The 26561-nt window shown below is 42.4% G+C and overlaps 1 protein-coding gene across 1 annotated transcript; it reads left to right on the forward strand.

The window, feature by feature from the left end:
* Positions 1–2140: 2140 nt before the first annotated feature.
* prdm13 (PR domain containing 13) lies at positions 2141–7787 on the forward strand. The gene is made up of 4 exons (XM_073484556.1): positions 2141–2308; positions 3811–3942; positions 4076–4196; positions 6298–7787. Exons 1-4 carry the CDS (start codon positions 2141–2143, stop codon positions 7785–7787), a joined length of 1911 nt encoding a protein of 636 aa, XP_073340657.1.
* The last annotated feature ends 18774 nt before the right edge of the window (positions 7788–26561 follow it).

Consider the following 26561-nt stretch of genomic DNA (forward strand, 5'->3'; position numbering starts at 1 on the left):
AGAGAGAGAAAAGGGGGAGAGAGAGGGAGAGAGAGAGAGGGAGAGAGAGAGAGAGAGAGAGAGAGAGAGAGAGAGAGATTAATGTCTATTAGTTTATTTGTATACCACCTGGACTTTTTATATTATTTGTTCTATAGTTGTGACATCACGTGTATCTAGGCTGCTGCTCATCATTCAGAGAGATATTCAGAGGGTCCACAGCGGACAGGTCAGAGGTCAGCATGTTCACGATCTGAATTGATCGCCTGCAGGTTCTTGTTCTTCTCCCCTGCTCATGAGCGCAGCATCAAAAGGCTGCTGCACAGAGCCACATGTTGGATGCTGCCTCTCCTCTCATCACTGTATTTATCACGATTGAAGACCGTCAGTGAGAGACGTCATTTGACTTCCAATCATTCATTTGGATCCTCTTCTGAAGTACTGATATTATATGATATGAAGTGTATAGTATAGATAGACTGGTGAATCCATGAAGAAACTCAAAGGTTTTTGAATCGAATGTTTTGAATGTTGCATTTTAATATCTGTATGTGTGTATAATCATTTTTGCTTCCCCATTCTGTACAGTAACAGTACAGTTACATTATATAAATCATGGATTATCTGAAAAACACCATCACAAAGCTGAACACGGGGCTGCTTTTTTCTTAGCTCATGAAAACAGTTTTCTTAGGACAGAAATGTTTTGGATTTAGATTTTTTTAAAAATATATTGGAAAACCAATCAAGTCAATAAACACAGGCAACACTTTGAATCAATTATTCAATCTCAATAATTTCTAAAGGGACTTTGGCATGTCATCCTGGATTTCAATGAACGTATTGAAAAATCATGTAAACATTTCCTTCGACCACTGTTTCAGCTCTTCTTCTGATGTCTTTATAATCTGTTGCAATTTTTTTCTATAAAAGACCTTTTTTTTACATGTAATGTTTTGAATTGCCCTGTTTCGTAGGGCAGCAATTATAGAAAATAAATGAAAAGAAAAAAGATGAAAAAAAGACTATAAAAAAACAACTTAAAATCATTTGCATAGCTGTATTCATATTTCTTGCTCTTGCGCGTGAATGCAGCAGAACACACCTGAACTGAAGACAAGAAAACCACAAGTGTCCACACGATTACTTTCCACTTCTCTCTCTCTTCCTCTCCCTCTCTCTCTCTTCCTGCTGGTGGTTCTGCCTTTTGAGTACCTGCCTGATCTCAACCCGGCACACGCCGAGAGTCAATAGAAGTTAACAAGTCCTCTAAACTTTCCTGCTCCCTTTGTTACACTAAGGACACAAAGGAGGAGGCAGAATAAAGCGCTTTGAAGTGGATAAAACCCCAAAGAATGCCAGCCAAGTAGATTTAAAGTAGCCACTGATTTCCAAAACCTGGCTTGAAAGGGAAGAATGGGAAAGGGTGAGGATTTATGGATAAATTATACAGTGGATTTGTCAGTTAAAATATCGGAACTGTCTGGAGGACAAAGCCACATGCTGAGGATTAATGGTCGCTCTGGACCTTTGATTCTGCACCCTCTTTTCTCTGCCCTTGACAAATTGGATTTTGGGGATGGGAAGGTCGCCTGGCCCTTTGTGTCTCTTGACCGTTTTGGAGCAATTCATTATGCGGCGGGGTGAGGGAAAGTCTCCATGTGACCAGGCCGGCCCGTTTTCCCTCTCCTCACAGCTGCTGGGAGAGCCCAACTCTCTCACACTCACTCACTCACACACACACACGCACGCACACACACTCCTGCTCTGCTGCAGTAAACTCAGGGCCGATCCCCCTCCCCTCTAAACTACCTTACAGCACAGCATCACCTCTCTGCGCGCGCACAGACACACACACACACACACACACACACACACACACACACACACACACACACACACACACACACACACACACACTTGCATCCTGAGCTGCAGAGGTCGGGAGGGGTGGAGGGGCGGGCGGGTTGTGTGGGGGGGGTCTACCTTGCCTCTGCACCATCACTAGAAAAGCCGGAGAGCATAACGCCACCGCGTCACTTTGAGGGCGGATATCGGCCGGTCCTCATCCTCTCTTCTTCTTCTTCTTCCTCCTCCTCCACCTCCTCCTCCTCCTTCTTCTTCTTCCCTGCACTCTCCCACTCGGTCTCCATCAGTCTTCATGGTTCTGATCTCACCCCACGCCATGCAAGCCACCCGGGCGTCCACCACAGTCAGTGTGTTTGCGGACTGCAGCGTGCCGGCCGGGCTCCGGATAGGACCGGCACCGGGCATCTTCAAGCTCGGGAAGTACGTGTCGGACCGTAAGGAAGTTGGACCCAAAAAGAAGGTGAGTTTAGAGCACTTTTAAAAACTTTATCTCTAAGTTAAATGTTTAATTTTTAAAAAATGTTTTCATGCTTTTGGAGTGCAGCACAAAAATGCGTCTTATTTTGAAATATTTGCGCGTCAATCAGACGCTTTAACTAAAAGTTCCGTTGCTATATTTTTTAATTTATGAATTTATTCATCAGCAATTTATTTATTCCAGGATTGCATCAAAAAAAGTTTTAAAAAAGAAATAAACTATTCTGCTTCTAGTTTTTGAGTGCACATTTAACCAGCGATTGCACAAAAATAAAAAATAAAATATTGCACATCCAAAAACACAATTTTGTTTTCCCCTGTAAATTAAAGCGTGTCCAGTATTAAAAACGAGCGCACCGGATTTGGATTTTAAAGCTGCACTGTCAAACTCCATCGGGCCTTCGGTTATTAATTGGTTTGGCCTGTCAAGTTGGAAATAATTGAGCTCCATTAGTGGCCGACTTGTCAGTCTGTGCTTCTACTTAACCGGCCTAATGGGCGACCCGGGTCTGCTGTGTGGGATTTCATGCCCTCAGCCGCCTCACATTTCACTGCCTGGCGGGCCTGTTATCCCGATGAGCCGTTTAATGTTAATGTAATCCGGCCACAGAAAGATGCCACTGAGGCCGGGGCCCGCAGCCTCAGGCCAGGGGAAAATGAAAATAATAATATTGATAATAATAAATAAAATGAAACGAACTGTATTCATGTCATCAGACTGTGATTATTTAGATTAGCAGCAGTGTGGTGGAAGCGCACTGAAGGAATCAGAAAAAAGAGAGGAAATAAAAGTCTTCACACATTAAATATTAAAATGTAAGAACTTTAAAAATGAAAATCAAACTTGCAGCAGGTCATTATTTTCACACACAGAGGAGTAAACAATTTGCGGCCATAAACGCATCTATAACCTCACCCTGTTATTGTTGGAGCTGTCAGCGGGTTGTGATTGATGCGTCTAAATGCGTGGCCCCCGGGGCTGCCGGCGATCATCAGGTGCAATCTCTGTGTCAAATGTCGCGCTTCGATCTTTAATGTCCTTGAACAGTTTAGAAACGCTCTGACACTCCTTCAAATTCGTTTCCCATATCAACTCAATTAGGCCCGTGTGTCGTTCTCTTTAGTAAATTATCAGTAGAGCGGATAAAGACGCATTAAGCGCGCCGCGGTCATGCGTGGCCGCAGCACCTCCAGGTAATAAAGCAGGACAAGTCAGTGGGGAAGATGTTTGTGAGGAGATCCGTTCGATAAAATATGAATAAACAGAGAAATGCTTAATAACCGATAACTGTGATTCTTAAATGGAGTTTGGAAAAAGAAAGAAAAAAGAAAACCACTTCTTAAAACAAAACAGGCGCGTTTCTGTTTATTCAGATAGCCTTTTGTGTAAGACTTAGCTTTATTGTGGCCTTGGTGTTGAAATCTCTCATCATACTGTCAATCGTCACACTCTTGCTCACTCTAACCGTTTTCTTGCCGGCTCAGATCCGCTTGGTGCGAGGGGAGTTCGTGGACGAGTCGGGCTGTCCCGTGCCAGACTGGATCGGATTCATCCGCGCCGCCAGGAACAGCCAGGAGCAAAACCTGGAGGCTGTGTCGGACTTACCTGGTGGACAGGTGAATTCATTTTTCTTATTCTTTTTCTCTTTTTTTTATCATATCAATCTTTTAGGCCAGTTTCAGATTTTTTTCTTGGACACTTGAATTAACTCCAGCCTCTCTGCTTCTCTCCTTTTTTTCCTATTTGAAGATTTTCTACCGTGTGTTGAGAGAAATCCCCGCAGGAGAGGAGCTCAGTGTTTGGTACTCCAACGCTCTGGCCCAGTGGTACGACATCCCGACCACTGCCACTCCCACGCACGACGAGAAAGGTAAACGAGATTGCTAATAATGATGAAGGAGAGGAAGACGAGGAGGAGGTGGAGGAGGAGGGTGGTTTAAAGAAAGGGCCTTTTGTCTGGAAAATTAAATGATGGAAATTAAAGTCACATTATGATGTCAGCAGATGTGGAGCAATACGGATTTTAGTTGTAATAATAATAATGATAATAATAATAATAATAATAATAATAATAATAATAATAATAATAATAATAGTAATAACCTTGGGAAAGAACAGAATTTCAGCTGTTTTTGAGTATTTCTTTGCGCCGAAAAATATTAAATATTATCATTATTAATTCTGGTGTCAGTCAACAAACAGTGAGGACTGACACTGACACATCATCGACGTGCTGAGGGCTCCATCACTGCGTAGTTAAATGACTGCCAATAGCCGTGATGTGTCGCTCGGAGATGGAAATTGATTGGAAGTTGCTTTTTCCTCAGGCAGCCTATTTATTCACGTTTCGTCATCCGTTGATTCATTTAACGAAGGATCGAAAGAAACATCTACATTTTCCACTGAATAAAAATTGAAAGAAAAGAATAAAAAGTTATTCGTTCGTTTCGTTCAATAAAGGAACTACTGCTCCAGGCCGGCAATGATCGGGTCTGTGTTTAAAGAGATTAAGGTGCAGTATTCATTATTCTTTAATGCTGCTAATAATTTCATTTTGATTTCGATTGCAGGAGTATTAAAGACAACTCATGCCTACAGAGCCTTTTTTGGGGATGAGTTTCGTGCAGGACCTTCGAGTTCAGGACCTCTAATCTGTTTGTTTGGGCTCGTAATAATAATTTGGCGTCAGCGCGTGGGGATTATTCGCTAATCTTGGCAGAACACCAGCTCATCATGAACTAATCCGTTTTTTTTTTTTAAAAAAGGGAGAAAAGATTAATATCAACAGATACTTTACATGGAATTCCAGCAAATGACGACGGTTTTGGATTCCACATTTTATCTGGAGGAGCCTCTTAACTATAATAAGTATAAAATGTAGAAGCTTGAAATGATATCAAACTTGCGTCGAGAGAGAGAGAATGGAAAAATAATTGTGATAAAGTAATTAGGGTGCTTGAATCACGGTCTAAAAAAAAGAAGGAAAAAAAGCAATTAAGAGCAGAAATTGACGTGCCTCGGCGGCCATGGAAGAAGAGGAGGCTGCCGATTCAGTTGCGAGACGGAGGTTAACAAATGTCAGCGCGTCGTTAATATTCATGTATTCAAAAGCAAATAAATTCAAAAACAAGTGCTTCACGGTAAATTAGGTGGGTGCGTCAAGGTATTGTGGCCTAATGAATGCTAACTTTTATGTGGGGTGTATATTGCCCTGATTCTCCGGCCCTACACACCGTGTGCGCTCCTGGACATACGCTCGCTCCCATTATGAGGCGTCAACAGATGGGCCGCCGCCATTGTTTCTGGAGACTTGCGATTTCAAGCCACAGCTGCTGTCACTTCCACGGGAAAGCGAAAGTCCCGCATTCAATGCATCGGTTTGTGAGCGCCAGATTGGGCAGGGCGTTTGCTCTTTTGATGGCGATCATAAACAATGGCCCGTATGAGGATTACAAAATCATTACATCTATATTAACCTCTGAGTGCTCGTCTGGGGGTCATTGAAATGGCTTCCTGTGTCTATTACCATTTGGCACCAGATCTTAGAAACCGGATCATATCCATTAGGTCTAAATGTAAATCTCAGGTGAGCTGCAGCAGTGACTGATGAACATGATGCTCTTTAAAGGGACATTTTCAAATTAAGATCGCTCTGTTTTAATGTGAAAATCCCTCGATTTTAATGCAGTGAAAAATGTATGGATTTTTTATTACATCACACCCTCTATTCAAAGTGTGTCATGCTGCTAAAAGGTGAAGAGGGGTCACTTGTCTGTGTTGGCACTCGCAGGTCTTTTTTTCTACAGGTTGCCAAACCTGTTATTAACATTTTACGCACGGACGTGGACTTTTACGCACGAGGAATCAAATGTAAATTGTCATTAGAATTATCTGGCTTCACGCTGTGTTGTGTGACTTAATGACCCATATCCATCTGATCATTAATGTCATGTCTGTTGCTGTCTCTACAGGTGAGGAGCGGTACATCTGCTGGTACTGCTGGAGAATATTCAAATACCCGAACACACTCAAGGCCCACGTTCACTTCCACTGCGCCCTGAGCAACGGGCGGGGGTTTGTGAGCAGCGAGCAGGCCAGAGGCACGGAGACCTTTAGCAGGTCACCAAAGTCTGGAGACATCCCCAACACCTCCACCTCTCCGAGGAGCGGTCACAGTAACTCCTCCATCTCAGACTCTGGCAGGCGAGCCGTGTCCTCCTCGCCGTTTCTAAACAAAGCGGGACTGTCAAAGAAAAGCAGCTCAGAGGAGCAGGACAGGGCCCTCGACATGAGCGTTACCTCAGCCAGAAACCAAGGACACATCCTCAGCCTGGGCGCAACATCCTCAGTGCTGAGCAGCATGGGCTTCCACCCTGGTGTGCGCTCTGCCTTCAAACCGACCGGCATCTCCAAAGTGCCGGGCGCGGACTCCTCCAGAGAGGACGCCAACGGGAAGCTGAGCGGCCTGGGGTTCAGCAAGCTGATTGGAAACATGAAGCCAATCCGTAATGTGGGTGAGACTCTAAACGGGGGAGGGAGCCACCCTCCTAAGTGCGCACCTGCAATTGTGGACTCCTCATCTCCAATGGTGCCATGCACAAACGCTATCAGAGGCTTCCCGCTGCTGCCTCACGTGGAGGAGACGTCAGCTTTTAAGCACGTGGAGAGTCGGATGCACTCCGGCCTGTCCCCATCCCGTTACCCCCAGATGCCCCCTGGACTCCATTTTGAGAGGTTCTCTCTCCCTCACTTCGACGGTGTCAAGACTTACGGTGGAGACTGTAACATCCCACTCATGCCCTTCACCGTCTATAACGGGGAGCTTCTGTACAGCTCACCTTACTATCCGCTAAAATTCCACTTCAGCAACCTCCTCAAGTACCCAGAGTCCATGTCCTACTTTGGCGCGCCATCAATAAGCCAAGACCTGGGCTCCATCACCAACATCGACCGGGAGATCGCCATGCACACGCAACAGCTGTCTGAAATCGCCGCGGAGAAGAACCGGACGAGGCTGGACTCGATGCCCACCGGGAGCGCCAGCACGCCCGGCTCTGGCAAACCCAAAAAGGGACACCTGTGTCTGTACTGCGGCAAGCTGTACTCGAGGAAATACGGCCTGAAAATCCACATGAGGACTCACACAGGCTACAAGCCGCTCAAGTGCAAAGTGTGCTTCAGGCCGTTCGGAGACCCCAGCAACCTGAACAAACACATCCGGCTGCACGCGGAGGGGAACACGCCCTACAGGTGCGACTTCTGCGGCAAGGTGCTGGTGCGGAGGCGGGACCTGGAGCGGCACGTCAAGTCCAGACACCCCGGGCAGACCGTCAAGAAGCTGGACGACAAGCCGGGCGGCCTGTTCGAGGACGCAGAGCACAAGAGCGACAATGACAGTGACGTGGACGTGTGCTTCACCGACGACCAGAGCGACCAAGAGTCGAGCAAAAACAATGACTGAGGTGTTCTCATGTACACTCACACACACACACACACATACACACACACACACACACACACACACACACACACACACACACACACACACACACACACACACACACACACATACAGAGACTGCTCATTGACTCTCGATCTGTACACAGCAAAACATTTAGTCCTCACTTTTTACATTTTAGACACTGACCCACAGATGTTTCCAAACGAAATAATTCGCGGATGAAATGTCTCAGAGGGGACTTTTCTCTGCTGTTCCATTGTAGCATATTCAATAGAAAAGAAAATCACCCATAAATCCAGCTGTTCGGGCAGGTAAAATGTTCAGTGTCCTGCTCAAAGACACTTCAATAACGTTTCTCCGCTTCTGGAAAAAAAAAGAAGAATCTGAGGCCTTTGGCTAAAAACAGAGTCTGTTCGGGCTGTTGCAGACATGTTCGTTCGTTATGAATTACAAATGTATTGTTTAAATATTTTCTGACACAAGTGGAGACGTGTCTTTATGTGCTGCATTTAAAGGTAATTACACTCCAACAAAGCAATCAAAGGAACTGCACAGAAAACAGGAACACTCATCCAATCATCACTTCTGCTTTAAGAGGAAAAAGTCTTCAAGGCTGAATATGAGACTAAATGACATATTAAACTGAAGTTACGTCTATTTTCTTTTTTTCCCTTTTTGTTCGCGGTGTAAAAAGGTAACAGAAGTTTGTTTTGTAATGTCTCCCCCCTGAAAAAGGATTTATGGGTTTTGCAAAAGCTAATAAACTAAAGGCCTAATCCAAAAAAACAAAAAAAGGAGCACTACATTCCATCAGACTGGATAAAGGCGCATTGTGTGTAACTATGAGCTGCAAAAGAATACGATTCTTTCTTTTTTAATTTGGTTTTTATTGTGAATAAAATGGGCAACGGATTCGCAACAACCCCACACTCCCTTCTAAACTGTCAGTTGCACTTTAAAAACAGCAATGGGCATCTCATTCCCACAACACACAGCCGCGTCACGATGATTAGAATCGAATCGAGCCAATCCCCATGACTTCATTAAAAAGATCTCAGAGTCCCTGCGCCTCACCCAACAACACGCTGTACTTAAAATTTGCACTTTCTTGCCGAGGCGAGCTGCTCACACACACACACACACACACACACACACACACACACACACACACACACACACACACACACACACACACACACACACACACACACAGCAGCAGCAGCAGCGCCCACTTTATTTAAGGAACTATGTCTAGAGAAAGAAAATTGTATTGATTGCAGTTATAGCCTATGTAAAGACGTGTAAAGTATGATATTTCACATTTCAGTGGAGAAGTGTTGTATACGTTTGTTTATAAGTGATACTGTCTATGAGCACAATATTTTACTCCTGTCCATTAAGTCGTTGTTTTTTTTTTGTTTTTTTGAATAAATTTAATTTAAAATATCAGAAATGTCGTTTGTTTTTTTATCTTCATGTTTCTCAGCTTTAAAACAACGTTCTCTACGTGTTTCATGTCAAATCCGATTAAAGTTGGAGCCTCCTCTGCCTAATGGTCATAAAGTTTAGCGTTTTTGAATTGTGTGACACACTGAGCTTTAAGAATGCAGTGAAACAGATGAACGATGTGCAGGCAGGGGAAGACATTTAGTCGGTTTCAGTGTGTTACATTTGCTGTTATGGCGCAGTAATAAATCCGCATCGACGCTCAGTCGGTCGGGCCTGTTGGCGTCATCATCATCATCATCATCATCATCTTCTTCTTTTAATAATAATAATAATAATAATAATAATAATAAGCCCAAGCGGTTGATTTTGCTCTTCCTTAAATTTACTATCTCCATTTTCCCAATCATTCACTCTAAAGCCATTATACTGAATTGACAGGTAGGAAGTATTAAGATCCTTCACTTAAATAAAAAATATAGCAACAGCACAATGCAAATTGTATTTGCAACAACAAAGATGTTGGCCCCTGTGAGTGTCGCTTTAATATGATCATGCATTAATGTGCCTGAGACATTTCTGATGTCATGATGGAGCTGATTTAATTTTTGAAGCCAAACTCTAACCGTTTTATGAATGTTTGACAATCTGTCATATTTTATAAGCCCATCCTGTTTTGCATGTAAAAAATTGATTTGGAAAGTCAAATTAGTGTAGTGGATAGGAAGAAAAAAGTGGAATCAAATTGGAATACTTTAGTACAGTAACTTAAAGGTGCACTATGTAGTTTTAAGGAAGAATTCTTCATTGACTGATTTTTTTAATGCCCAAACAAACTTTGTTTTGGCAGACCCCGCCACCTTTCCAGCTTCAAACAGTGTTCCTCTGAGAAACAGCTTGTTTATTCAGTCAACGAAAAAAATTATATTTCTAAGTTTGTATTATTACCTCATTAATATGGTAAATATAAAAATTCTGAGTTTAATTTTCTTCTCCAAAACTACGGAGTGCCCCTTTAAGTTTTTCCCATAAATCCAGCACTCGAGTAAATGTACTTTACTAGTCTAACTAAACCCACAGAGGCATCTACTGTATCTACTGTAGTTGCTCTGGAGAATGAGAAAGCCAAAATCTTTTGTTAACAAAGTAAGTGCAGATTGAATGTGCCCACATAGGTCCATTAAAAACTAGAAATCAAGAGGTCAGACAAGAAGATTCAGGGGTTGTAAATAATCATACAAGAAGTCATTTGTAAAGGAAAATCCCTGAGAAGGTATTGAAAGACAATCAAAAAGGTCAATATTGAAATTCCTGCAGCGCTTCAAAGACTTTGTGTCTTTTTAATTGCTTGCATTTCATCTTCCTTGATATGCATTCCCACAAGCCTTTGCAGTTTTAAGTATCAAGGCTTGAGTTATGAGGTGGGAAAATAAAAGCTGCCACCTAATTAGATGCGGTTTACCCCAGCAAGCTTGGCATGCGTTCATTTCAGCCGTAGCCTTCCTTCCACTTCTACTGCGCTGACCGGTCGAACACCTTCCACCTCACATAGAACAGCAGGGAAAACATCTGCAGCCATTTTTAGGCATGCCAGTGATGTGGTACTTACTATTATAATGTGACCAAGTCTTGAATCTAAAGCAGTATAGACCTGAGAATGACTGACTTCTCTTCTTTACCTCCTGTTTTGTGTCTCCAATGTATTATTTTCTGTCTTGAAATGGGTTCCTTCCTCTCTACATTTACCCAGCACTTGTGCTCTGTTTTGCACACAATTGGCTTGGGTGTGGTGTGACAATGTAGAATAAATGCAAGGGGCAAATAAAGAGCAGACACCCCACATTGACAAGAAACACTTATATTGGCTGCTGAACGCCTTTCTACAAGATGGAAAGGTTGTAAACATAGGTGTGACCTTGACATGGCAGTGAAATCTACCTATAGTGTGCCACTATATTCAATCTCATCTGTCTCTGCCACTTCTGGTTATTATAGTGTCATGGTAGTGACACTAAAAAACACACTTCAGCTCACAGATACATATAGCAGGAGCCACAAACACATACATATCTTTTCACCTTTTTCCTTTCATGGTGTTCAGGTTGTTCAGGTTATACATGATATATATACATGTCCAGGTCTCATAAATCTCCCATTACTCACAATGTAATACGATCTATGCACTGTGTCCTCTATGGGACAACTTACACTGCTGGTGAATCTTTTGGTTGAGGTATAATATATTCACTTTATGAACTGGTATACTAAAAATGAAGAGACATGTCCAAATTGTATTGTAATCTTTTAGAAAATCAAGGAGAAATAGAAGAAACACTAGTGGTCAGTAACACCACTTGAGAATTTCAGTGTACGTAAGTTCTTCAGTCATGTAAAAATGTTGAAGACTCATTCACTCAAATGTGAGTGCTCCTGAGGAAATAAATATATCGGTGTTGGCGTATATTTTCTCCGATATGGGTTTTTTTTTCTCTCTCTTTTTTTTTTTACATAATATAATGCAGACTAACATGCTTGGGGTAATTTATAATTCCCGATCCAGTTTATTGTTTAACTGTGAAATATCCTGCCTCCATTAAGTTCACACCCTTGTCACAAGTATTCGATCAACACATTTGAGGAATCATTGCAAAAAATGTATGTTTATGTTCATATTCTGTGAATATAAGAACATCGGTCGATACTCATTACTCATTACTCATTATTTTTTACTTTTTGATTTACATTACCTCACTTGTTACGATACAGCAAAAGTTAGCTGTTAGATTACTCTTTACATTACTTTTGTCACAGCACCTACAGAACCTCAGCACTCACATGTCAAATATTCTGTATAATATTTAAGGACTACAAAAGACATCATGGTTGAACAAGCAGCAGCCTGCATATTCACTGAGCATCAACATCTAGGCTAACGTTAGCACACAGCACTCCTAAAGTTCCGTCGTTACGGTGAAGCCACAGGGTTAACACACCCTCCAGCGCTGAATGTAGGCCACTGCTAATGTTAGCAGGCCCGCTAAAAAGACACAACGTGTAAATACAACAACGTTGGAGGCTGCAGGAGTCACATTTCTACTTTTTTTTGTAGAGGTTAACTGCACCCCCCCCCCCACAGTTCTTGTGGGGACAACACCTACCCCAGCCACAGTCTGTTCACCCTGCTGCCTTCTGACAAAAGATACAGAAGTATCCGCTGCAGCACCGCCACACTACGGAGCAGCTTCTTTCCCCAGGCTGTGAGGCTCCTCAATTCATCCTCAACACTCCACTCTACAAAATAGTTTGTTTTGTTTTTCTGTGATGTAGCATAAAGGGAATTCAAACTCAGTTTGGCAACCCAGGTGTTGTAAAATGATGAATGAAAAATAAAAACCTTGAATCTTGAAACTCTCGATAAGACGGTGAACAGGCCGACCCCACAAAATGTCAAAGTAACGGAGCAGTACTGAGATTACTAACTGTAATCCACTGTCATTACTTACTCTCCAGATATAGCCCTACTTTTTGTTTTGCTGTTATTAAGTAGTAGTGATCTGTTACTGCTCAACACTGCTGGTAAACCACATGTACAAGTAACCAAAATGTTCTGGGCTCTGTCCATGGCAGTGTCAGTCCTGGAGGCGAGCTAGATCACATTTTGTGCCTCACATTGCTGCACATTGCTGCACATTTTTGCCTCCTTTGTTGACTCGTTTAAACAAGAAGTTTAACATGTATCTAATTTAATATTTAATATTTTGCCTGATGCTTACAATAGAAATAATACCTTCATTCATTAGAAAGTGGCGGCACTGAGAAAACAAGAATGACAGAAATATAATGTGCTCATACTCCGTACGAGCAACTACTACCCCAATTCAATCACCGCCTGTTTGGTCTCAATGGATTTGAGTGAAAGCTTTGACTCTGCCTCTGAAAAATGTGGCCTTTTCCTTCCAGATAACAACTGCCCAAAGTGGAGCCGTGCAGACATCTCGAGGTTTTTCCATTAGTGAGGGTGAAATGGATGGTGGGGTTGAGTGCGAGTGAGTAAAGGTAAAACTGAACAACAAAGCAGTGCTTTTGATTCATCGTTTGATCCTTGTTCACCTGCTGGTCACAAGCTTTGGATCGTTTTGGAAAGAATGAAATTGCAAGTGATCGAATCAGGGTTTTTTTTTTCACAGGGATGATGACCCCTGACTTCCCATTAGAGGAGCTCAGTAATTGCATACACAAGCTAGTTTGGTTGCAATCCGTGAGAAAAAACAGACACGTGGTTCTTTGCAGTTGAATGTAACGTGATGCATTTACTTTCTTTGTGGCTGAGGTTTACTCTGTTGCATTAAGTAAGCCTAAGACAAAAAGAAAAAAAATGCCAGTGTGATTTACTGTCAGTGTTTCCCCACAATGTATACCAAACATGTATTGTCATTATAATTAGCCACAAATGCACGCCATGACTTAACCTACAGGAATTATTGCAATTAACTACAAAATGTTTTCACTCTCAGCAGGCGAGCGGCTTCAGAGAGTCGGTGCTGTCTGTCCCTTTATGTGTCTGCTCCACTGTGTTCACTGTACCCCGTATTATATCCTCTCCTCTGTGTACAATAGTCAGGGCTCTCCGCTGTGGGCCCCCACATCAGTCTGGACCCGATCCAGACGCTGTTTGTGTTCACTCTCTCACACTATAACACCCTGCTCGCTCATCCCCTCCCACCAGCGTTTTCAATCAATTAGTGCCGTTCATTAGTGGGAACACTGGAAAAAAAGAGTTTGATTGAGAGAGTTTGACTCCCAGCCTAGAATTTGATCCAAAACCAGACTTCACCGGCAGGCCAACCACCACACCGACCTGTTTCCAGGCTACGATTTTGGTCTCTTCTAAAGTCTGATGTAGGTATCCTTGATCACTTTTTCTGCCGCTTGCCTCTACTGGCCAAGCAATGGATGAAACATGATAAAGAAAGCGAATGTGTCAGACCTGTGTTGGGGTTTTGAACTAACACATATACTGTCTTTTGTGTTCATCGTAAAGGGTGGACATGGTGAAAGGAAAAAGGAAATGTGAAGGTTTCAAAAGAATCTGTTTTACTGAAAGAATTTGGAGGAGTCTTGTGGAGGTGAAGTTTTGAATAAAGTCTCATGTCGAATTATTCAACAAGTTCCCTTCAAAAACAGGGGAACTATGCAAGATATTGAGTTTTGATATTGAAGGATTCCTTTAAAAATCAGTATGACTGTATATATTAAAGAATTATTCTGAAACAGATGAATTGTTGTTACTGATCTTTTCAAATTGATGACTATCATCCTGTATCTCACATAGCATTGGTATTCCTAAAATGAATACCACATTTAAGTCATTTAAATGGTTGAATGACATTGGAAACAAAGCGACAACAAATGAAATGAGTTGAGGAGATCAGAAGAGAGTCTGGCACCTTCATCTTTTTCTCTTTCCCTCCCACTGACCGTGCTGTGGTTTGAAATAAATGTATTCTTTATTCAGAATGAAGTTGACGCCAAAGAACATAAAAACTAGAAGGGTACTTGGAGAGCACAGGCCTCAAGGCCAATAGCCCACTCTTGTATGATACGCATATCGGCAATGGTGACCAAGCTTTGTGTGGATATGTTTCCAAAATGATGGTTGTCCCCTCCCCTACCAGCAAATTTGAGAAGTGGGAATTTGAGAACTTACGAGTTTAACGATGGGCATAGTCCGAGCAAAACGGGTGGAAGTAGGTGGTGTGTTCCCCCTTTGCCACACACACACACACACTGGCCCACGTACGTGCTTCTGAAAAAACACCTACTGCGGCGAGAACGACCACAGAGGTAGTTTGGAGTATACTTTGCCAGGTGTTTCTATGTCTCTCTGGGGAAAGATGTAAAACGCAGTAGTGAAAGTGATTCTCTGCAATGCCCGCAAACAGAATTGCCTGTACTCTGGTGTCAACTGCCCACACTTTCAGTCTGCCGTACAACAGATTACCAGAATACAGATACAAAAGTTATAAAGTACAGACATGACGGACAAGGTTACATATACCTCTTTCACGTGTGTTTTTTACTCTCAGAAAGGCAGAAATCTTCATGGATGATGTAATGTTTTCAATGTTAACAATGTCTCGTCCTCTGACTTCCTTTTCCACTCTCTGACTCCCTCCTAGAAGACATTCAAATGCAGAAAGGCTACATATGACACATATAAAAGCCATTTCAGTCTAAGTAATGGGGTATGCAAAAATATATTCCAAACTTTAACTCACCATTCCACAAGGTTTCACCAGTCTTAGTCTCATAAATCAAATGGGTATCTTCTAAAGTTACAGTCTATTCAGTACAGCAATTCCTCTCCATATTAGTATACCTCCAGCGCACAAACAGCACAAAATCTGGTACTAAAAAGAGCTCGAAGGATCCCCACTTGATTTGTCAAACTCTGATTGCTTAACCTTCAACAAGGCTAGGTTAGCTTCAAACAATCAAGCTTCAAAGTGTTCCAGTTCATTCAAACCACTCACCGGAGGCTGAAGAGTATTTAGTCTTCTGACACCGCCGCCACCACCACCAACAACGATAACAACAAAAATGTAGCTAAAAATGTCAAGTTATTTTTTAAGAATTCTGAAGGCAGCTGGATCTTTTCTTCAAATCAAGGCGTCTCAGGTACAATAACTTCCTGCCTTTCTTCCACCTGATACACAAGGACTGATTGACCAACACAGACAAAACATAGTTTGCTTTTGAGTATTCTGCAGCTCTTTATCCTCGCTGTTGAATATGAAGACTGGCCAGTCTGTTAGTTGGATTAACCCATCATACATATTTTCTCAGTAGCATCGAGCCACGCAGACGGTCCAGAGTTTGATTTTTTTTCCTGAGTTGTCTGCTCTCACCCCAGTACAATGGAAGTAAATTGAGTTTTGTCTTTTTCTGTGTCATTTACAGAAATGGTACACTTCTCACAAATAAATTCGGCAGCAGCATGTCTTTACACAATCCGAGTTACTTTGGATGATCCACAGACCTGTAACTACACATGTACTGACATGAAAATCAGTATATTTTTCAAAATGACCAGGATCAGCTGTTCAAGTGCATGCATTTTTTTCCTTTTCCTGTGCATGTGCATGCCATTCACTGCAGGAAAGGCAGACCTTGCCAATGACAATGCAAACTACTATAACAAAAGGTAACTAATGCTGATGATAAATATGGTTGGTTGTGACCTACAAAGACAATAACAGTATATCTTACATGCAAGAACTAACACTTGAAACCTGAAGATAAGTTACATTACATTAATAAACACAAACAGTGGTTCATAACTGTAGAATGGATCCAGACTTTGCTCCTCTTCTCTGTCTCTGCTCTGCATGCAGTGAGTACAGACACTGACAACACAACTATTCAGGCTTTCCTACATAATGAGCGTAAATATATTTAATGGCTATAGCAGAATAAATGCTGACCATAAATTGTATAAAACAATAGGTTTGATATGAAGGAAACCTTAGAGAGGAAACATATAGGAAATAAATAGAGAGTGGTATCATTGTTGGCACTGCTGTTGCACCGACAACCAAGATTGTTTCCATTTTCCTCAGAGTAGCTACGAGCAACAACACAAGAGAAAACATGACTTTATTCATTAATGTAGTCCATCATGGAGACTTGAAAGCAGACAGAAATGGTGCCAGGCTTTATTTTCCCAGGAGATTTCTTGTCTGTTGCAGACAAAATAGCAAAGTGAAATTGAGGCTGATGGGGAATCAGTCCGAGCACTGATGGTGTCATGATTCGATAGACATTACATTCTGCAATCAACTTTTACTTACTTCGCAAGTTGAAGCAAAACAGCTGTTTATTAGCAGTTTAAGTATTAAACATATACAGTATAATATAAAATTCTCAGCACCAAGAGAGCTGCTTTGAGCTTTTATCAGTTATCTGAGCTGTGACACCAGATGAATCGTAGTAACTTGATGATAGGAGTCTCTGGTTAGAGTATACAATATCTGCAATTCTTGGTTATTGAGAAATAGACTGAATAGTCCTTGTCCGCTGCCATTAATGCGTCTTCAGTCTACCGCAGCACCTGCTCTTAGAGCACAGAAAAAGAAGGAAGAACTACCAAACATAATGTGATGTTACACCGCTGCTATTTCAAGGCCGCAGTCCACGTTCTGTGTTAACAAACCTGTGCAGAAAAAATAAACTGTTTCTTTTTTATTCTGATGGAGTGTGATTGGTTAAACAAAAACTTGTCTGACAGAAAGGCAGCGACTGCTTGTCTTAGTTTCTCTGCCTGCTTTAGGTTTGACAGAGCTGATGTGGTGTGACTGCTCTGCTGCTGGCAGCCTGCTCTCCTGGAGCAGGTAGATCAGGAGACGAACGCAGGTAGAGTCAACACGCGCAACTGGTCAGATAGAGCTTGAGAGAGATGGAACAAATTGCTCCACATGCACACAAAGCCATACACACCAACTTCAACTGAAAGTGACCTGGCTGTACACCCAGCGTCTGGACATTTTGAGGTAGACTTGCAGTCCTCCTGGCAATAATGGGGGTCTGACAGAGTGGATGTGAAATGACGGGGCTGCTGCTGGCTGCCTGCTCTCCTGGAGCAGGTTAACCAGGTAGAGTAAACACACACAGCTGGTTTCACAGAAGGATGAGACACACACATACCAGGAAAATGAGGGCATAGAGGAACATGAAAAGACACTGTAATACGTGTTGTCATGCATGCATACAAATGTAGGGAGTTGTAGGGAAGGACATGAGTTGGACATTCATCTTTCACTGCCTGTAGCATAAAGGTAAGTAGAACTGGTTTTATTGAAAGGGGAAAATTAAGGAGGGAACTGCCCTGCATTATGCCGGGGCGCATGATGTACTGGAATTTTCAGTCCCTGTCACTAATCGAGGCCGACGCGTGAGCAGACAGGCTGACATGAAAGACAGCAGCGGGGGAAACAAGCTGACAATTTTGGTTCAGATGGATAAAGAAGCAGACATGAAGCTAACAAGGTCTGTGAGTGGGTAAAGTCCACCGCCTGAACTTCAGTCAGAGACAGACTATTAGTCCCTGGTCATGGCCCAGCCTGTCAGTTGTGATAGCAGCAGGTAGAAGGTTGAGACTGTGGCACACCAGCTGTGGCCCACTGGTACCCTCTCCTCCTCCATCCCTCCACCACCTCTGCAACACAAACACATGCTAAACAGGCCACTGTCTCCACTGCCTCCCACATTCAGCTGCAAATGAGCCTGCTTGGGCCCCAGCCCTGTTTGATGTTGTGAATAATGAGGATGAATTTTCATTTGCGCAGGTTTCTGAAATCTGTAACGCCTTTTGTTTCAGCCCCTCACATGAAGCAGTCAGGTCTGCAAGCTCTGCACGTCCAAGTTACATACCGACCCACACAATTCAAATCCACATGTTAACAGACAAATTTTTTATAAAATTGATACACCGACATTAGATAGCACACTGCCACTGAGTACAATAAACAATGCCTTTCTGAGGATTGGTGCATTCAGTATCTTAGCATGTGAAGCACATATTTGAGGTGGACCTCCTGGCAATGACTGACATATGAGAAAGTGGACGTGAAGTGGTGCCTCGCCTGCTGGCAGTCATACCAGGCACACACACACACACACACACACACACACACACACACACACACACACACACACACACACACACACACACACACACACACACACACGTACCAGGAAAAATGAAGCTCACAAAGGCAAAAAGCTTCCTGGTGATTCAGAAGAAGCAGAACTAAATGATGGATGACAAATATAATGGCCTGAGTATGCCTCAAATTAGTCAGTCCACCCACTCTTACTCCACCAATGTTTTCTGTCTCATTCTATCACCGACCATATGACATGAGGGCAAAAAACCCCAAACATGAATACATGTATGGGTAGACAACAAGCACACACCCACAGGACAAACGGCACAAATCACATCATTTCAGGTGCAGTGGGAGCAAATAGTCTCTGGTTATGCAGTATAGCACTTCTAAATGCACTTACTGTAAGTGATGAGATTGATGTGGCTTTCTGCATTAATCTGATTTCTTCTTCTCCATCTAAACAACAAACCTGGTTTTGATGAACGGGGTATTGAAGAAACATGATTTTCCCAACAAGACTTAAAGTCTGTAACTGAGCGTTAAGAAGAGCGCATGTATGTGACAAAGATTTTAACTAATGCTTTGACATTTTAGGAAATACGCTTCACTTTCAGAGGGAATACGTTAAAAATTAAGATGAAGCCAGGAAACGCTTAGCTAGCTTAGCATAGCATAAAGACTGGAAACGGATAGCCTGGCTCTTGCAAACTAAAGCTCATTAATTAACACATTATTTCTAGTTTGCTAAATAAAAACAATAATTTGTAATTTACTTGGGTTATGCACCAGACTATTTCTTGGCCGAATGCAGTCTTGTCTTCACAAGTTCACAAAGTTTTACAGGCACTGGTAGGCAGATTTTTTTTTTTTACCTTCGGACTTAGCCAGTCTAGCTGTTTCCCCCCTAGTCTTCACGCCAAGCTAAGCGAAGCTAAGCTAAGCTAAACTAAGCTAATGTAAGCTACAGTAAGCTCAGCTCAGCTAAGTAATGCTGTGTTCCAGTCAAAATCAGAGGATTGAATTTCCTAGTTGCTATTTCCAATTTCCGACCTTCAACATTCCAGGTGCACGATGCCAAACGTTAACAAAAAACATGGCTAACCATTACAAACTGATGTGTATGATGCAGGTGTACACACAATTGAACCCTCAGTAGTGAAGCCTCCTTGCATAAACGAAACAGAGAGGGAAAAACGACGATGTAACAGTCGCCATTATACGTTACTTTTATACTTGGAAATGTATCATAATACTCCAATACGTCCTTCCCCTCTCCACATGGGTGCTGCCATTGTGTGACATCAGACGTCTGCTTCACCATGAAGCTGGGGGAGATGCATGTGCTCCGAGTTAACAAGTAGAAACCACGACTTTGAGTGTTCGATGTACTTTTTCCTAGTAAGAGGTCGGAAAGTTTCGAGATTCAATCATCTGGAACATTGCATTAAGCTAACCTCTTGACTGTAGCTTCTGGACAGATTTCGATCATCTTATTTACCTGTTATGAAAGGAGATGTAATTACACATAGTGTTGCATCCCTGTACTGATGATAATTTAATGTGTGCAGAACTTTTCGGGTCAATCTGGTGCATTAAAATGTGTCAGTTAGATAAAAAATCTTCAGTATGAAGATGGAGTACTGTCTGGGTGTGGAGCAGAGTGAGAGAAACAAGTGTGAGGCAGTAATAGTAGCATGTCTAGCCCTCATTGACTAACTGGCGGGTTAAAAGTGGGATTTAATTGAAGCCCACAGGCTGCTACAAGCTGCTATCGACAGGCTGCTTAGGCCAGTCTATAAGTGAGTTAACTGGTCAACTTATCATCCTTGTTGACATTGCTGACGTGTGACTGAGCCGGCGCTCCGACTTGACTTAGTGGTACACGGCTGTTTGAAAGATGTTATTGGCATTGATTGTGTGTTTAAGATGTGTTTCAATGGTGTGAATCTGTGAATAAAGATGTGTTGAATGTGGCCATTGATTTCCTCATTACCCTCAGCCTACTAAACAACCAGGCGACTGCTAATGCACTAGTCATTACCATTCAACTGCAAAAGGTCTCCCACAATTCTCAAGGACATTCAGTGCTGTGTCATTGTATACTGTGTGTGTATACGCACCTTAAAAATAAAGGATGAGAATCAAAGTAGATATTTCACATTTTTTCAGAGAAAGGAAATCATTTCTGCTTTGCTTTAAATTATGCAGTTTTAATGGCTACCTCCTCACTATTTTGAAGACCTTCGGAAGGACTTAATTGATGCAGACCTCGTGATATTGTTGATGAATATCTCCTCAACTGTCTGATGGATTGGCATGATTCATGCTTCCCAGAGGATGAATCCTACTGACTTTGGTGACCCCTTGCCTTTTCCCCTGGCGTCACCATGAGGTTGACATTTTTTGAAATATCTAAACAACTATTAGAAGTATTGCTATGAAATTGTACACACATCCACCGTGCCCAGACAATGAATCCCCATGATTTTGGTGATCCCTTGACTCTTCCTCGATCGCTTGCCTTGCGAAGCAGCTGGATTTGTGAGATTACGTGATGATCTCTAAAATTGACCTTGCCAGGCTTCAAGCTTTATGCTTATGGCCAAACCACAGTGGTTCAACCAATCAGCATCCTTTAGGAACTACGTGGAGCTACAGCTGTGGTTTAGATCTGCTGACCAGGCAGACTGTGACTGTTAATTTTCTAACAACAATGGCGGTTCATCAGGAGGTTGGCATAGATGCTGCTATGGCATTAGAACTGGAGTGTACGGTACTAAAGGCTTTTCTCATAGGAAAATATGTTTTCACTCTTCTCCAGTCTGGCTTCGGTAAGAGTTTGGTTTACCAACTGGCTCTGCTGGTGGTAGTGCTCTCCTATTGTTGATCTGATTGGGCAAAGTTAGCCGGTGAAAAACTGATAGACAGATGGTTCGTCTAATCATCTGCCAAGTACTTTTTTGAAAGCGCTGGCCCTTTCCCAAACAGTTTCTAACGGCACCTTTCCAGATGGTTCGGCGTAACAAACCATCTGGCACATCAGGTTATTCTAGTGCCTCGAGCAGGTCAAAGTTGTCATTGTGAAATATGGCAACATCTACTGGATGGATCGACACAAAGTTTTTTATAGTCATTCATAGCATACAGAGGATGAATCTCACAGTGTTTTCTGACTTATCTCTAGCACCACTGCGCAGTTGAGCTTTCTCAAAGTCCAAAGACTAGCGGGTTAACTGAATTGAAAACTCTAAATTGCTTTTAAGCGTAAATGGATGCGAATGCGTGTGTCTGTATTTGTTAGGCAAATGCATGCTTGGAGAGGCTCCAGGGACCTGCGTTTATGAAAAGGTTAAGCATTACAGGAAATGGATGGACTATGACTTGCGGCCTGCTTTCACAGAGGACATTAGAACTGCCAAGGCTTCTATCTTTTCAATTACAGCGAAGTGACTTCAGCTTATTTTTATTTCCTTTCAAGTATATGTTTTTCGCTGTTTTATGTCTGTCACTGGCAGGGTCATTGCCATGTCGGTCTAAATTGTGTTTTTCTCAGCTGCTCAACTGGGAAAGGTCCAGGTTTTTACAATCATGCAGCAGCAGCAGGAAGCAAAAAGTCAAAATAAAGACATTTGGCATACAAGTAATATATAATTTTGATGAAAACAATCAAAGGTTCTACAAGGCTGTAAAGAACCGTACTCCTGTATTTATGACCTATATTCAAATGTTAATGTATAGGCAGAGTACATTTAATATAATATGTGTGAACTCTATTCCCCAGCTCTTGTCTATAATAACCTTGTGTGTGTGTGTGTGTGTGTGTGAGTGTGTGAGTGTGTGTGTGTGTGTGCCTAAAGGAATAAAATATTTTTTTCCCTCTAGCCTGTCTTTCACATCCCCAGGAGACAATCATTACCAAACATTACAAAGGCTAACTATTTAAACCCTTGCTCCTATTGAAAGCCAATTCATACCGACTGAAGAAGAGAACTTAAAAAAGAAAGAAAGGGGGGGAAAAAAGGAAACAAAAGCCGAGATAGACTCTGAGAGAACGTGGAGGAGAGAAAGAGGACGGGAAAGACAGAGAGAGGGAGAGACGGAAAGAGCAAGACACGTATAGAGAAAGAGACGGAGAAGAGGAGGCTCTTTTGGGGTGCAGTGGGGTGTGAGACAGGTCCATTCACTCTGATCTAAACACTGTGTCCCACTGTGCATCAGTGCTCTCACCCAGGCAGCCAACACTGTGGCCACAGACTCAAAGTTAACCAGTCAACTCCATTACAGTGCAGGGGGCGTGTACAGACCTGCCACACCAAAGAGATCACGCCGGACGGCCAAGAATATTAATTGCTTTTAAATGAAGTGGAAGTCTCTTTATTGGGTGTCTGGTGTTGGTTTGTTATCTGCGGGGCTGAAAAGGCCTCACTGCTCTTTGGTCTCGCCGCCTTTGAAAGAGAAACTGACTCTGGATGAGGTCATTGATCAGCAGGGGCTGTATACTCCCAGTGGGTTTTTGTGTGTCCTGCCCCTTTAACTACCGCTATTGTACTCTGCCCATTCAATCCTCAATGCACTGCGGTCAATAAACATATTTGTTAATGATGCTTCATCCCAAGTGTAGATTCAGTCCAAAGTATGTCTGCATACTATGGACCATGATATGTTTTTTAGACCTGCAACTTTTAATAGATAAGGAACTGATGCTCAGTGAAGCACTGTCACAGGTGCAAATGTTTTTTGCAAATTATTTTGACTTGTGTTCCACTGAATTTAACTCAGCCTCATTGTGAAAATCCAATGCACTCTCAATTCAAAGAGGCAGGAAAACTTAAATGAGGTTAATTTCAAGGTGATCCAAAATTATCTCAGCTCAGCCTGGTTCATTAACGACTTATTTATGCTTGCTCTATTTACACTTATGCCGCTATACCGTTACATTTCACATGGTTATGAATCCATGGATAGATCCAAATCTGCGCTAGAAGAAAGCACATAGCACAAAAACGTAACATAAATACTGGCACAGTCAATAGTGGTAAGCTAGCAGTAAACAGGATCATCCCTATGTTCCCTGGGTCCTATGTTCCCTGGGTCCTATGTTCCCCGCTTTGTATGTGACCGGGGAACATGGGACCCTTTTTCTAAAAAAAGGGTCCCATGTTCCCCGCTGTTCACCCAAAGGGTCCTATGTTCCCCGCTGTGTATGTGACCGGGGAACATAAGACCCTTTTTTAGAAAAAGGGTCCTATGTTCCCCGCTTTCCCCCAAAAGGGTTAGGTTTAGGGGTTAGGGGTTAGGGTTAGTTACTTAGGACCCTTTCTTAGAAAAAAGGTCCTATGTTCCCCGGCAACAGTGGGGAACATAGGACCTTTTTTTAAAAAAAGGATCCTATGTTCCCCGATCAGGGAACATAGGACCCGGGGAACATAGGTACGCTCCCGCAATAAACATGCTAACTGATTAGCTCACCGGTGGTTGCTTGTATACCCGCGCTGGTCGCGTGACTCTCGCCTTGCAGTTCATAGCTGCATTGCTAACACTTTATTTGCACTGCTATCATTAGCCACTAAGACGTTGGGCTTTACCAGTTTTGTTCGGAGTCGGAGGTTATGTGAACCATGAGGGCAGAATTTCTGGAGAACGGTGTGCAGTGACTTCAATGGGCTAACGCTGCGTTAGCTGTTGATGGTCAGTAAAGACCTCTAAAATGTTGGCTGACTGCTTGTTAAACCACAATGTCTTATTTTCTATTTCTTCACATAGATAATGTGATGTGTGGGAGGAAAGGTTTGGAGTTGTTTAAAGGTACCATCTAGCTTGGCTGAGTAATGAAAGCAAAGTAACGAGTGCCCTAATGCCACTATTTATTTTAATGTTTAGCAATTTGCTTCACACTGCTGATGTTCACTAAAGCACTAAATTTGATTTATCATCATCTAAATATTCTAATATTCTATTCTATTATAAAGATAATAAAAAATTAAGATTGTCCAATCACAACAGATACCGTAACAAAACAAATGTGAACACCGTGCACTGCACACTAGGCTTTATTATTTTGTCACGTAGGTAATTCCTCGCCGACTGGCTGTGACTGAATGCATTTCCACCTGTGAGCCCTGTCGGGACTACAATGGCTGCTGTAGCTCAAATCATGTACAGTGTGTCCACCTCTCCGGTCCCCACTGAGCTCTGTGTCTGAGGCCTAGCAGGCTAGCAGGGGGAGAGGATGGAGGACATTATCTATAATTCCCCGCGCTGTCTCTCTCTCAAAAGGGGCCCGGGTACCAAACAAAGCCCTGCTGCTAGACAGCTCTGGAGATGAAGACGAAGCTGAGGTTTCACATCCCCATGAATAAGGTTAGATATTAATCCAGCTAAGAGAAGAAAAAACATGCTACAGGTTGCTTTCTCAGCTTCCTTTGTGGGAGTATTTCTTTGTGTTGCTGTCTGTCTGGCTTGTGAATAGGACCCCCTCCTTCTTACTATGTCCATTGAAAAAATTGGCTTCTAAATACAAGCTATTAGAATATTTGTGTAGATGAGTAATAAGTTATTAGTTGCAATTACTGGTCATCTATTAGTCTTGTATAATAGACTGATTAGGCAGTGGGCCTTTTAACTTCTGAAGAAGTAATTTGGAAGACAGGCAAGGCTTTGACAAGGCAAAGAAAGGCTTCCTTTATTCAGGCCATATCTGGCTATTGTACTAACAGACATGTTATAATGGAATTACTAGCGACTACAGTGGACTGATAAAATCAGTGGCGAACGCATCATTTTGTATAATTCACAGGTACTGGAGATGAGAAGAGATCTGGGCTAGTGAGAGGGCACTTTAAACAGGATGAATAGAGAGTCGTATATGCGTCATGCAACCTATATTAAACGTAATTTGCTGCATATGGGAAATTTTACTCCATCAGTGTTTATTCGAGGAGACCTGAACACATTTTGACTTGTCGGGGGGCTTTTTGGAGCCTCAAAATGTTTGGCCTGTTTGAGGGTGACCTGAGTTTGACCTTGGAGAAATTGTAAGCATAGCCTCCTCTATACAGGTAGAACCGGTCCTTTGTCAAAGATGATGACAAAACCTCCATTCATATTCTGTCTGAGTTTTCCAAGGACAGCCCATTGTCGTCAAATATATCCAAGCCTGAAATCTTTCATGATAAAGAACAATGGCGGCTCTTGTGGTCATGGTACTCAGACTGTTTTCATCCCTCTTTCTCTTGGTTTCTCCATTATCTTCAGTCCAAGGAGATACTGGTTAATCTTTGCCACTGTATTAACCAAACTGTTTGCACACATGAAAAAAAATAAATAAAAAAAAATAAAATCCAAAAGTGAGGGCAGCTGTGTGGGGGAAAACCTGCGCTAACAGAAGGAAACTTGGGATTGAACCCCTCAAGGAGACTCCTGAAATACAAAATGAGGGTTGTCCCTGCACATAGCAGGATCAGTCTGTGGCGCACTATACAGATGAGCGGAGGAGGTTCTTCATGCCTCTCCTCCCTTCAGTTACTGGCTCAAGTTGTGCTTCATGCCCCCTATTCACCAGCGTCCACAGATGGAGCAAAGTATTGACGCTGGGCCAAATAACCAAGAACAATATCATCTTTCCATTTTTGGCAGACAAGACAAGTGTATTGCTTTCTTT

Source organism: Pagrus major, chromosome 17 (assembly GCF_040436345.1).
Source record: "Pagrus major chromosome 17, Pma_NU_1.0".
Taxonomy (NCBI): Eukaryota; Metazoa; Chordata; class Actinopteri; order Spariformes; family Sparidae; genus Pagrus; species Pagrus major.

Bases quoted from the DNA above. Each gene is read 5' to 3' on its own strand.
- prdm13 (XM_073484556.1), top strand. From the start codon at position 2,141: ATGGTTCTGATCTCACCCCACGCCATGCAAGCCACCCGGGCGTCCACC. The intron at 2,309-3,810 runs GTGAGTTTAGAG...TTGCCGGCTCAG, and splicing joins AAGTTGGACCCAAAAAGAAG to ATCCGCTTGGTGCGAGGGGA. The intron at 3,943-4,075 runs GTGAATTCATTT...TCCTATTTGAAG, and splicing joins CGGACTTACCTGGTGGACAG to ATTTTCTACCGTGTGTTGAG.